This window comes from Seriola dumerili, unplaced genomic scaffold, assembly GCF_002260705.1.
Source record: "Seriola dumerili isolate Sdu_G_001 unplaced genomic scaffold, Sdu_1.0 BDQW01000052.1, whole genome shotgun sequence".
Classification (NCBI taxonomy): domain Eukaryota; kingdom Metazoa; phylum Chordata; class Actinopteri; order Carangiformes; family Carangidae; genus Seriola; species Seriola dumerili.
The window spans coordinates 174,227-187,107 of record NW_019174307.1 but is presented as its reverse complement, the minus strand read 5'-3'; the positions used below and the strand labels follow the sequence as shown (position 1 = coordinate 187,107).

At 40.8% G+C, this 12,881-nt stretch overlaps 2 protein-coding genes across 2 annotated transcripts in view; both read left to right on the top strand.

Moving 5' to 3' along the window:
• The first annotated feature begins 50 nt into the window (after positions 1 to 50).
• On the top strand, positions 51 to 4,112 carry nifk (nucleolar protein interacting with the FHA domain of MKI67). The gene is made up of 6 exons (XM_022740844.1): positions 51 to 264; positions 1,380 to 1,508; positions 2,059 to 2,167; positions 2,498 to 2,709; positions 3,148 to 3,210; positions 3,487 to 4,112. The coding sequence occupies exons 1-6, from the start codon at positions 142 to 144 to the stop codon at positions 3,694 to 3,696; spliced, it is 846 nt and encodes a 281-aa protein (XP_022596565.1). The 5' UTR covers positions 51 to 141; the 3' UTR covers positions 3,697 to 4,112.
• Positions 4,113 to 9,907: 5,795 nt separating this feature from the next.
• clasp1 (cytoplasmic linker associated protein 1) overlaps positions 9,908 to 12,881 on the top strand; it is a 91,703-nt gene continuing 88,729 nt past the window's right edge. The window contains exon 1 of the mRNA XM_022740491.1: positions 9,908 to 10,436. Coding sequence (XP_022596212.1) covers positions 10,239 to 10,436 — 198 coding nt within the window. The 5' untranslated portion in view covers positions 9,908 to 10,238. The remainder of the gene's footprint in view (positions 10,437 to 12,881) is intronic.

The following is a 12,881-nucleotide window of genomic DNA, read 5'->3' as shown; positions in this document are numbered from 1 at the left end:
TAGATTCAGTCAAACCTTCTCTCTGCACTTTGTTGGCCTGTCACCACATGTGCAACCGGATGAAGAGACCAACGTGGTAAGCAGGTAGCTGTGTGACGGTGTTGTTTTTCAACTTACAACTGATGTCTTTTATTAATCGAAATGACTGAAAGTAAAGCAGAAACGGCCTCCAAGCCCGCCAAAGAGCTGCTGGCTCTGAACCCCAAACAGGAATCCGAGTTCAAGAAGAAGGTGCAGGAGGTGAAGAAGAACAAGTCGGCCAAGGTAGGTCGAGATGAGCTGGTGGCCCTGGAGGAAACATGTAGCTGTATTACACGAGGGTGACTTCTGCTCATTTAGCTCAGCTACACATTTTATGTTCATTCTCAGAGATAACAGGAGTTACAAAGTTTCCCGGTGCAGTTGGAACTTGTGATGTACATCAGTAATGGCGACTGTTTGACGCGACCAAATACTGTTAATGTTTCCACAGAGGTCAGTGCTATGGTGGTCGTTAACATGGTAACTCGACAGGGTCACGTGTTTCATTTTTTGATTAACTTTATTAACATCACTAAAACATTACAATAATTTCAGGGAATGTTGGAGTAAAATAAAGCAAAAATAAACAAATCCTAACAGTAACACAAGCTGAAGTAAGGTTGTACAGTGTAAAACATTAATAATACAAATATTAAGTTGAAAAAAAACTTAAATTCATCTGACAATGTTGTCAACAATGTTTTTCAGGAGATTAGATGGTTGTAAAGCTTATTAGTTTTTAAATGCACTACATACAGAGACATACAATGTTTGGAGTACGATATATAACACGTTTTTGTCAGGAGGAAGCGGAAGAAATCTGGCATTTGTCCAACAAACACAGCAAATCTATAAAGTTATTAACTTCATTGTAATTAGACTTTACATATAAAAATAGGCCATACTTTCTGTAAGACCTTATGTGTCTCCAAGATTAAAAAGAAGGTTTGGGTCTAAAAGTTACTTGAATGAGCACAGACATCAAATAAATGAGTGAAGGACTCAATGTCCTCATAGTGGAAACATCGGGTTTAACTTTGATGAGTGTCTCAGCAGACACTGGTGGGACACTGGCCTTCGGTGCAACTTATAGATGTGTCTGTGAAGCTACAACACTTGGCCGTCCTGTCACTCTTTTGTGGTTTACTGTCTAAAGTTGTAAAATAGGGTGTCGATGTAAAACAACATTGTGACACACTGGTCTCAAAGAGAAGTAACAAAAAATAAAGACTGGTATCAAATAGTAAGATGGTAATGTATTAACCAGATAAATAAAGTAAATAAATAAGACTTTTTCAGGGGACCAATCATTATTTGTCTGTCTAACCTTCTTTTTTTATTGTATTTATTTTTTTCAGGGGAAAGGTTTGACCCCAGGGGTGATTTATGTCGGCCACCTCCCTCTGGGGCTGTTTGAGCCTCAGCTAAAAACTTACTTCGAACAATTCGGGAAGGTGTTGAGGCTGCGGCTGTCCAGGAGTAAAAAGGTAACGCAGAGGATGAAATGACTAAATACAAGTTTTTCCATATGTGACAGCATTAAGCCTAATTCAGTTGGTTTCCTCAAAAGAACATTGGGTTCTCACTAGAATAATACAAATACCATCTTTTGGGACACTGAGGTATCCCTGCTGAAGTGACTGTTTAACATCTGCTTCCTCAGTTTCCCGTCCTGTCCGTGGCCAATAAAGCAAATATCTTGGTGTTTACATTTTGTTAGGTGAGATGTTAATTAATATATTTGTCATTTCAGCTGGATATAGTTGTAGGGATCTCAGCCCATTAGAGTTTTGGCTTAGACTGAAAATGATCTCAGATGTATCAGTGATCTGTGGTCAGATAACTGAGCCTAAAGTACTGTGGTACGTTAAGCTTATCACCTGCTCTCTAATTTGCAGAGTGATAAAACCCATGTGCCAACAAAAACATGAAGTCGGATGAGTCTGAATAAAATGCTTATGTGTGCTATGAAACAATTCAGACATGTGATATTCACTTGTTTTCTCTCTAACCGCGTCTCATATCTTTTACTTGCAGACAGGTGGAAGCAAAGGCTATGCATTTGTAGAGTATGACTGTGATGAAGTGGCCAAAATTGTTGCAGAGACCATGAACAATTACCTCATGGGGGAGAGACTCATCAAATGTGAGTATTATTCATGTACAAGTCTGCTAAATACAAGCATGATTCCTGTTTGTCACCTGACACACACACACACACACACACACACACACACACACACACACACACACACACACAGAGGTTAAAGCAGATATATAAAGTTAGCTAACAGATCCTGTCATAGCCATCACACTAAAATAAAAATATTATTTAGTTAGTTTTATGTTTAATCTGGTAACGTGAATTATAAGATTGTTTTTACACGCTTCTTTCAACATCAGTGACAGTGATTTAGAGTAAAACAGTTGATCTAAATGCAAATCTAAACTTGGTGCTTCTCACTACTTTCTCTAGGCCATGTGATTCCACCAGAGAAAGTGCACAATAAGCTGTTTGTTGGCTCCGGGAGACAATTTAAAAAACCCTCACACCCAGCTGTGGCACGCTACAACAAGAATTGCACAGCCGAGCAGATCGAAAAGATGAAAGAAAAACTCCTACGGAAAGAATCGAAGCTCCGCAAGAGGCTCGCGGCTCATGGCATCGATTATGACTTCCCAGGATTTGTAAGTGTTTGGAGTTTGTTAACTTTAAATGTTAACTAGCTGTTATGTGTTTATCTGAACTACAAAAAAGCCCTCCCTGGAATAAATAGAAAAACCTTAAATATCATAAGTATTTGATCACTGAATATTGACTTATAACTTTGACCTTGGGAGTGCATTATCATGTGAACCATGAAATCTGCTGTGTCTCAAATCAGATACTTCCGTCAGTACAATCAAATGTAGTACACTGTGTACATAGTATACTCACTTGTGTAGTGCCATACTCATCAGTTAGAATGAACTAAAATAAAAATAAAAATGCCAAGTGTAAGTATGGAAGTACATGAAATGAGACACAGCAGTCCTTTTCCAATCAAATCACAGGGTTTTATGTGTGCAACATAATGAGGTACTTTGTGTTTTATACTGACTTTAATGTTCTTTTTCCTGTTCCAGTCTGCCCAGGTGCCTCAGAAGAAAAAGTCCTCTGACTCCGTGAATGCATCAACGTGTAGTGATGTAAGTCCAACATTAATATTTCTAATTGGCACAGACTGAAAATGACCCCAGATGTTTCAGTGGTCTGGGGTCAGATAACTGTGCCTACAGTACTGTGGTGCGTTAAGCTTATTGCGTGTCTCTCTCTGTGGCTGCGTGATAAAACCCATGTACCAACATACTGTAACAACAAAGGGAAAATCAAAGCTGCAAAGATTCATGGGAAAACTTGAACAAAACAAGTCTCCGCACCAGAATGACCATGTGCGACTAATGAGCTTCTCTCTTCCACTTCAGGACATCACCCCAGTCTGCACCCCCTCTCTCCTGGAGAGAAGGAAGTCCATGGTCGTCGATGACGATGCAGATGATGAGATTGTCATTAAAATTCCTGCTGCAGAGAAAGAGGAAGAGTGCTCCTCAGAGGAGGAGGAAGACAGTGACGATGATGAGGATGATGACGAGGAGAGCGAGGAACCCTCTGAAGATGACACGGAGGCGAAGTGAAAGTCTTCACTGTTTTATTGTGGACTTTAGCTGTCAGAGCAGAGATGCATACATCAGGATCATGTATGGTCTCTGGTTCTCTCAGTGATGGGACAATTATGAACTGTGTTCAGAAATCACAGTGTCTCTTTCTGTATGTGGAAATCACATTGCGATTTAGATGGAAGCTCGTATGAAAGATTCCACTGTTATTGTGGGTATAATGTGAGTGTTGTGAGTGGCGCTTGCGAAATCATAATGAGCCAGATTTATGGGCAACAGTTGAGCCTGGACTTCTTTGACAAAGGCATTTTTCCATGTCAGTCTTTGTGCAGACTCTAGTGTTCATATAAATAGCCACATTGTGTTGTCACTTGTCCAAAAGGTTGAATTTACATGAATTATGATATTTGATAATAAACAATGTCAGAATAGTTCTCTTGAGCAGTATTTTCAATATACTGGGTATGTCAGTCGTATGATACCGAAGAGAAAAAAAAAAACACTCACATACACACAACCGGCAAAATTTCTTTTCCTTTTTTTTTTTTTTTTTTTTTTTTTTTTTTTTACAGAAGACATCTATCAGTAGAAAAACCGCAGGTGTAAGTAATGAAATGAATGATTGCTGAATTCCATTTAGCTTCAGTTTCAGGGTCCTGTTCATGCTGGTTCACTGTCACTGCCATAACTTACTGGGACACTTGAATAGAATTATTAACACCTGTTTTTGCTACCATGACAAGTTTAAAGGAGCTATTTGTAAGTTTTGCTATTGCTACATAGCTAAAGTTAGCATTAACAGCTGTTTACTTATCAGTCTAGAAGAAATGTGAGTATAAACTTCATTCCTTTACTCACCAACAGCTGTCTCCAGCTAATGTTAACTCTTGTCTCCGTCACATCTTTTATTCTACTGGAGTTAGCATGCTAGCTCCAGCCCACCTCATCACTTTCCGATAGCAACTCACTGTAGCCTCCAGTCTGCCCTGCAGACGTAGCACTGCTCAGAGAGCGTATTATAACCTCTTGTTAAAAAGACAATGATGACTGAAGCTCTTGTCGAGACAATCACCACCACGACTCCCAGGCAAGAATACACCTTCGCCAGCCACAGTGCCTGCTGTGTAAAAAGGTCTTTTAGTGCCATTCACTGTACATTGTACTTATATTTAGCTTCCATCATACACTGGATATGGTACACTCAAAGCTGCAACAATAATGAGACAAAATCTGTTTCAGATTTAAGTAAATTTGGGGCATTGACCAACTTAACTCATTTGTACAAAAGCTCAGATTTCCTTCAATTGTATCCCTTCCATTGATTCATGCCTTGAGGTGGATTTGATATACTCATCAGAAGCTCGTTCAAGTAAGTCAGTTGGCAACCAGTGTCCGCCTGTTGTAAATAAGACTATACCTCAAGTTTGCAGCAGATTATTGCTCATTAAGTAGTATTGTGCATCAGAACTAAATGAGTTTCAGAAGTCAAATTGTTATTCTAAACAAAGAGGAGCTTTCACAGCATCAAGTCATGACTTCCAAGAGAGCGCTGCATGGAATTCGACAAGACTTTGCAGTAACTGGATCGGTTGTATCCAAAGCCAGATCAGACAGACCAAAAGTGAACACAATATCAGAGGATGAATACATCAAGCTTAGTTCCCTGAAAGATAGAAAAGTATCTTCATCACAGATAGTTTTCTAAATAAAGAAAGCAAGGCTCTAATCAGAAGAAGTGATCTGAGCAATTTCTGAACCACTTCTCAGGAGGGGAAATAATGATGACAATGATGGTGCACTTCTACACTGCCATCAGTGAGTCCATCCTCATCTCCTCCATCACCACCATGCTGCTGCCACCTCCAAGTACAAGAGCAGACAGCAGCGTAACATTCGCTCTGCTGAGAAGGTGATTTGCTGCAATTTGACCTTGCTCCAGGATCTGTACAAGTCCAGGACCCAGAGGCGAGCCGGACAAAGATTGTGGCCAACCTCGGACGCGCACTTTTTGAGTCACTCCTCTGTGGCAGTGCCGAAACCGCAAAAGGAACACAAGAATGCCACAAGAACAGCTTTTTCCCGACTGCAGTTGGCCTCATCAACAAACCAGAGACCCCCACTGACACTGATTCTGATTCTGAACATCACAGAAAACCAAGGAGTCCTGACTGTCATGTACTTTCCTCCACAGTCACCTGACCTCAACCTTATTGAAAATTTATATTTACTGAGAAAGCCAAGCACCCTGTGACACCATAAGAAGCTTCGTGAAACATGGTCAGATCATACTGGAATAACATGAGTCATGAGGTTTTGCGCAAACTTGTGGAGTCCGAGTGCATACTGTCATTAACACAAAAGGGGGACAAACCAAATATTGAGATATACAGATATACTTATATGTACATTTTCCAAAGATTCAACTCAAATTGTTAAACTGATATTATCAATTTAATGAAAACATTACTATTACATTTGAAACAAATGCTAATAGGAGTATCTTGGCCTCAGACTTTTGGGCCCCACTGTATGTGAGCGATGTTTTTTGGGGCCCAGATCATCTATGTGCATCAATGAACACAGAAACCTTAAATCGTCACTTTTATCTTTTTTTTTTCAAACTCTCATTATTGCATTTTTTAAATGAAGAGCATACAAAAACATATCTAAACCCCCACCCATATACAAAGTAAGTAGATAAGTAAATAGAATATAATATAAATACAGCAAGTAAAGAATTAGGCTATAATATATTGTACAAAAAAAACCCCAAATAAACAATTTTTTTTTTTTAAAGGAAAAAAAGACAGAGAAAGAAAAGGGAATTAAGTTCAGTAGATCCTAGCTCTCAGGGTCCATCAGAGCGGGATATGTGGTATTTAGACAGTACTGTTATCCTATAGCAGTGTGTGTGTAATTTTCCAAGCTTAATATGTCACTTTTATCTTAGAGTAAAGAAAAGTACGGATGTTTGCTTGTTGAATGGGAGCTACCTTTGCAGTGCACATGAGACACTGACTCCGTGTTGTCCAGTAGATGTCGCTAGATGTCGACTTATACACATCCATGATACACAGGGTTTTTTTTTTGCATTGCCATGCGACAGTTTTCCAAGTGCCAACATCATCCCTGGATCGACTGCGCCTGCGCACGACGATCCCATTCTTGTCCTGCAGGCAGCATTCCGGGTGGAGAGAGTGAGGGAAAGAGAAAGACACAGCGGAGGTTTTGAGGCCGTAGACTGTTTATTTACGACAAGAAAAACGAACTGTATGTCCAAACCCGCCGCGACGCTTGAGCAGGATATGGTGAGTAGACACATGTGTGATGTAGAGACACCTCCTCGTCTCCGTGTCACATTTTGTCTTTGTGCTGCCTGTGTCTGGCTGGCTGTAAACTGACGTTTCATTGAAAGGAAGGGCTCCGCTTGGGGCTAGCTTTAGCTTTTATTCCCCACACACCTACTTTGTCTGGCACATAGGAAAGGTTAGCTAAATGTTATGTAGAGAGAAAAAGGAGCAGGGGTGTTTCATGGCCGTGGGGGTAAAACACAGGGGAAGCTTTTGTTTGACGTGAGCGGTGTCTGAGAGCTGCTTAGGCGCTCCTGCGTTTGGCATAGCTAGCAGTGATGGTCAGGCTGTGAGCTAGCTGGAGCTCAGCTAACGTTGCACAAAAGCAGAGGTGTGTGTGTGTGTGTGTGTGTGTGTGTGTGTGTGTGTGTGTGTGTGTGTGTGGCAGAACAGGTATCTGTCTGACAGGGATGAGTAGCTTGTCAAAGTTGTAGTATAAACTGAACAAAGGATGGTAAAATTACAATATAATTTAAGGTGGTATGTTAATATAACAATTCTATAACAAACAAACTGAAATGTTGTTGACACATTTAGGATTTTTATGCCTTAAATTCAGTTGTTAACAGCTTATGCGGCCTTATTATATGCGTGTTATGCTACTGCTAAAATGGATTACACTCAGACCAGTGCAGCTTTTTCAACATTTATTTACACTTATACACACACTCTCTCACTCTTAACTCTGCATATACACAGTCATCTGCAACACATGAAAGAAAATAATAACAAACAAAACAAAAAGAACATAAAATCAACTCCAAACAAAAGACATTCCACAATACTCAGACATTTGCATACAGCCTGCAACACTAGTGGTTCTACATTCTAGATGTGCATATAAATCTATATAGAATTAATTAGTGAAAATTGGAGGTTCTGACATTATTGTTTTCACAACGTGATTGCACTAATAAGGAGAAAGTATTTTGCAGTATGGCAGCAAGAAGGTTATAGTCCAGTGAATCTGCTCCATATCTTGCTCCTTCTCCACATGCAGGTTTGATTTTCACCTTCCAGAACAAAGGCCCACATCAGATAGGGGTTGTTTAAGCATTCCTCTCTGGAAGATAATCTTGTCACACAAAAAGGTTTGGGTTGTCTGAAAGGAAGGAGCCCCCACCAGCATATGATCAAGCAGTCTGGAGCCGGAGCCAGTAAACAAATTACAGTGACGTCCTTGAGTCATATTCATCTGGAGTTGCTGCTGAGGCTCAACCTCTCTGTGTTTCCATGACAGTAGTGGGTTGTCGAGCTGAGTATTTGGAGCTGTCGGAGAGGAGAGGAAAGAAGAGGAGAGGAGAGGAGAGTAGGGGGTTGTGGGTGTGTTTGGGTGAAGAGATTCATTCAGAGCTTATCAACTGTCATGTCATTTTGGTTTTTAATGTTGATTTCTCTACAATTCTTCTTTTTTAAAATTCTTTGTGTAAAATTGTTGTCTAAGCAGTTTGGCTATGACTCTACTCACTGGCAGCTGCTGTGTTTCTTGGCAACATTAATTAACACAGCGCTGGTGATTTACTTACACTATGGCCAGAAGTAGTCAGACACTCAAACATTACAACAATATGTGGTTGTTGCACATCTCGCTCCCAAACCGTGATGATTTATCTGCTGCTTTAGCAGCCTCCACTCTTCTGGAAAGGCCCTCCATCAGATTTTGGAAGCTGGTGGCAGGGATTTGTTCCCATTCAGTTATAAGAGCATTAGTGAGGTTTGGCAGTAAGGTCTGAATCACAGTCAGCTTTCCGGTTCATCTCGAAGGTGCTGAATAGGTTTGGGGGCGATATCCAAAATGTAATAAAAGTAAAGTATTTTTGATATTAGGAAAGCTATCACATATGGTGGGAAATATTGCACGGCCCAAGACTAGTGTTGGATGGCATTGAGGTAAGGGCTCTGTGCAGGGCAGAGAAATTCTGCCACTTAGAAACATAACTCGCAACTAAGTCAAAAATTGATGAATTGATTAGTCAACTGACAGAAGAACATCCGGCAACTATTTTGATAATTGATTATCTTAACATTTAAACCATTTTCAAGCAAAATGCCAAACATCATCTGATTTCATCTTTCCAAATATGTTGGGCTGGGTATCATTCAAATAATTTTGATATCGGTACTGATAGGATACCTTGACATGGATACCGATTTTAAATGATACTTTTTTCAATACCAATTCAATCAAATTCATTTTAACAAAAAGAAAATTACAATACACATTACAGTACAGATTTTAGTTTCTCTGTCTCTTACACACTCAAATATGTTTGTGTAAATAAACAGCCAGTCTTTAGATCTTTATCCAAGCATGCTGCATGCTTATTGGCTCACTGAGCTTTTCTCATTTACTCCTTAGATATTGAATGACAAGGCGTTTTTAAGGTTGATATCTAGCCCTTTTTGGCTGTTTTCTGACACTTTAGTCTAAATTAATGATCACGTAAATAATCTGCAGGTTTGCCTCATTGTGTATATCATGTTAATGCTAGTAGATAAACTGCTCTCCTTTCAATTTAAGCTCAAAACTGTGATATTGATTTTAAGTGGTTTATTTTAAGAGTACTTTTATGTACCATGAGTCTAATCACTAATGAGATTTATAATTTAAATGAATTTGATAATGATTTGACTCTGTCCTATTGTCTGCTGTCCTTTTTGCTCCTTTAGGGCTCTCCAGGGCAGATCCCGGGACAAGACATGGATCTCTAAGCTAGTCCTCTCCATCCGTTTCCATTTGCTGCCGTGCCTGCTGCTCTCCTAAACCGCCTCCTCTACCCCTGCTGTAGCGGTTTGGCTCAGACTCCTCTAAGAAAAGAAGAGGAAAAAAAACTCAAGTGGGAGGGTGTAGTAAACTTTCCCCAGCTGCTGTCCAGACACACACATGCTGCATTGCTGCCATTCCCCAAGCCCTGCTCCATCCATCCCTAGGGCACGGCCACTAGCTTGCTAGCGTGCTAGCACTTGGCACAAAACGAAGGCCTGTCCTCGGGTATTAAAAAAAAACAACAAGCAGACTGTGTACACTTGCCTCTTTCTATTTTCTCCCTTTTCCGGGTCAACCAGCCACATACCCAGCAAGTGGGGCTCCTTTTGTCTAGCTGTCATTCCCGCTGCTCTGAGCAGTAGAGGATTGCTAGTAGCCAGTGAGTCAGTCATTCAGCGAGGCAGACTGAGGAAGCCAGGGGGGCGTGTTTATCAGAGGCCAGGATGATGGAGCCCAGCATGGAGAATTGCCTGGCGCAGGTCCTGCAGAAGGACATGGGCCGACGGCTGCAGGTTGGACAAGAGATCATCGATTTCATTTTGGACAAGGAGAAGTCTCATGACCTGGAGCAGGATCAGACGGCACTGGACAAGATGGTTGACGGCATCGCCAGCTCTTGGGTCAACTGCAGCAACTTTAAGGTAAACTCCATTAGTGACGCAGTAAACAAAGGATTATGGGAGAGTGTCATAATCTTTAGTGCAAATAAATACCTTTTTATGATTTCATATTTACATTACGTTTTCGACAAAGGTGTATTGCTGCACTCAGGCATCTTCAATTAACAACTCATTTTCCACCCACTGATATTTTCTGAGTACTGTGGACTGACTCTCCTCTCCTTAATGTCAGCGGTAGTGTTTTGTTCACAAGTGTTTTTCCTTCTTTTTATTAGGAAATGTCTGTCACAGCTCATTCAGTTGTGATTTATGCGCATCTTTGGGATAAAGGGTTCAGATTAACTTTAGTTTTATTTTCCTCTTCTCCTGTGTTTTAATTGAAGTGTTGATGTGGGTCCAGGTGGGCGGGGCTTGGGGCATGGCTGAGAGCGGTGACTGCTTTGTTGTGACATCACAAAGTTCCAGAAGTCCTGACGGCTGGTTTTAAGGCTCAGTTTCTGAATACAGGCTGTGTGCATTTCTCTGTGGACTGAGGCTTTGATACTTTCACAGTATTAATATAGAACCTAGACCTGCTTTATAATCAAACAACACATGGACATCTGCCTTTAGACTATATGGGACCTTTAATTCTCTGATTTAAAAATCAGTAATTTAGATGATAGACTCTGTTTTCAGTCGTCCAAACACCACTTCAAATCAAGTACCTTGAAAACAGCTGTGCTCCAGTGTGAGCTTGTTGCAGAATCTCTTTCTTCTCTGTGTTTAGACAGCACTTCCATTTCATTGTACAGCCATATAATGACCTCTGTTTAGTTTGTTTAAGGAGGAATTTCCAGTTTTTCTGTCTGTTTGCTGTGCAGTTAAATGCAAAAACGTTCTCAGGCAGCTACAGGCACATAACGTTATTGTTTCGCTTCAGCGTGGTTCACATTCTTCTTCTGTGATTGATTGTGCATTATTGTGGAGTTCAATCTAGGTGACAGTTTTATCTGACCCTGAGTTGTGATTACGTCAGCAGTTCTTTCAGTGTCCAGCCACAGGTTGCTTTCTCTGCCCTCAATGTGAGAACACATTGTTTACTAAAGCTCTGATTTCATGTCAGAATATGCTGCTTTTTGCTCTGTGTGTGCCCAAAAAAGTCATAGATCTCTGTCTGAACAAAGCCGGACCTGCCCCCAATGCCCTACATACTGGAGTACACAGTGTTTTTTTTACTGCTAGAGTCTCTGCAGTCTCAGTTCTGTGGTGCTAAGTTGTCTCGGGATGGTCCTTTCTGTGTGCTGCAAATCACCGCATTTGCCGCACTCCTGTGTTTTGCTCTCGGAAGTCTGGCACATGCCTGAGAGAAATGGTGATGAGCAGCCAGGCTGAGTTTGAAATGTAAGTTGAGGACATGGAGCGAGAGAGGGCTTAATTGGATCTGGCCTGCGTACAGCTCAGATGAAGGGGTGCTGGGAGGCCAGAGCTGGCAGATATGGGGCTTTTGACTGAGGAGTCAATACTTGTGGTTGTAGACAAACCTCCCTGCATTGTGCCAAGTTAAAATTCTGCCCTATTTTAGGTCTTTATCATATAATTCTTTAGTTATTTTTCTTGTTGTAAGCACTGGTGGAAAAGATGCATCCTTTCTTCTTTGAAAAGCTGGTGGAGGCTCAGGTGAGTCAGTCTGTCAACCTGTCAAAAGTAGGTGATGATGTGTCTCTTTTTCAGGCTGCTAGAAAAACACATCTTTCCTTTTTTCAGTGGCTCTATTTGCTGTGTTAGTTGTTAGCCCATCAGAGATTGTATCCTCAGCACAGGCCAAGCCGATCACTTGGTAACTAATGTGGAAAGTATTTAGTTTGAGAGAGAGAGGAGGGGGGGTTGGCTGATGGATTCATTCACCATAAATGGAGGTTTGGGGGGTGGTGGAGGGGTAGGGGGGTGGGTTGCCTCTAATACCAGGCAACTGTTTTACAGAGCTTTACAGTCTTTTACACTCCTCTAACCTAAACTTCAGTGTAGCATTCAGTCAAAAAGTGTGCTTTCTTTGCAGCACATACCTTTTTGTGTTTAGATAACAAACAGTGGATTGTTGTGCAGGAGGACAGAGTCACTCAGTGTACTCCTCCTCCTTGTATATCCCTGACTGGACCTTGTTTAACATCTTGTCAAGCTAACAATACATTTCATATCTGAGACAAAGCACAAGATGGATTAAATAGTACAAAAATTACATTGTGTACAGCAGCGCTGGTACTGTATGTCAGCTGTTCTCAAACACAGCAGGAGGCCTTTCCATCATTACTAAAAGAGAAAAATACTACATTTGTTCCTGTTTACAGTTTCAAGCAGGAGTGCAGAGGGAGGACATTTTGCATTTGCATTTTGTTGCATTTGCTCATATTGCAATGACGATGAAAAGAAGATGAATCGGTCAGCACTACTTGTAAGTATCAAACCAATTCAGTCAGTCCATAAAAT

Bases quoted from the DNA above. Each gene is read 5' to 3' on its own strand.
- nifk (XM_022740844.1), top strand. From the start codon at position 142: ATGACTGAAAGTAAAGCAGAAACGGCCTCCAAGCCCGCCAAAGAGCTG. The intron at 265-1,379 runs GTAGGTCGAGAT...TATTTTTTTCAG, and splicing joins AGAAGAACAAGTCGGCCAAG to GGGAAAGGTTTGACCCCAGG. The intron at 2,710-3,147 runs GTAAGTGTTTGG...TTCCTGTTCCAG, and splicing joins ATTATGACTTCCCAGGATTT to TCTGCCCAGGTGCCTCAGAA.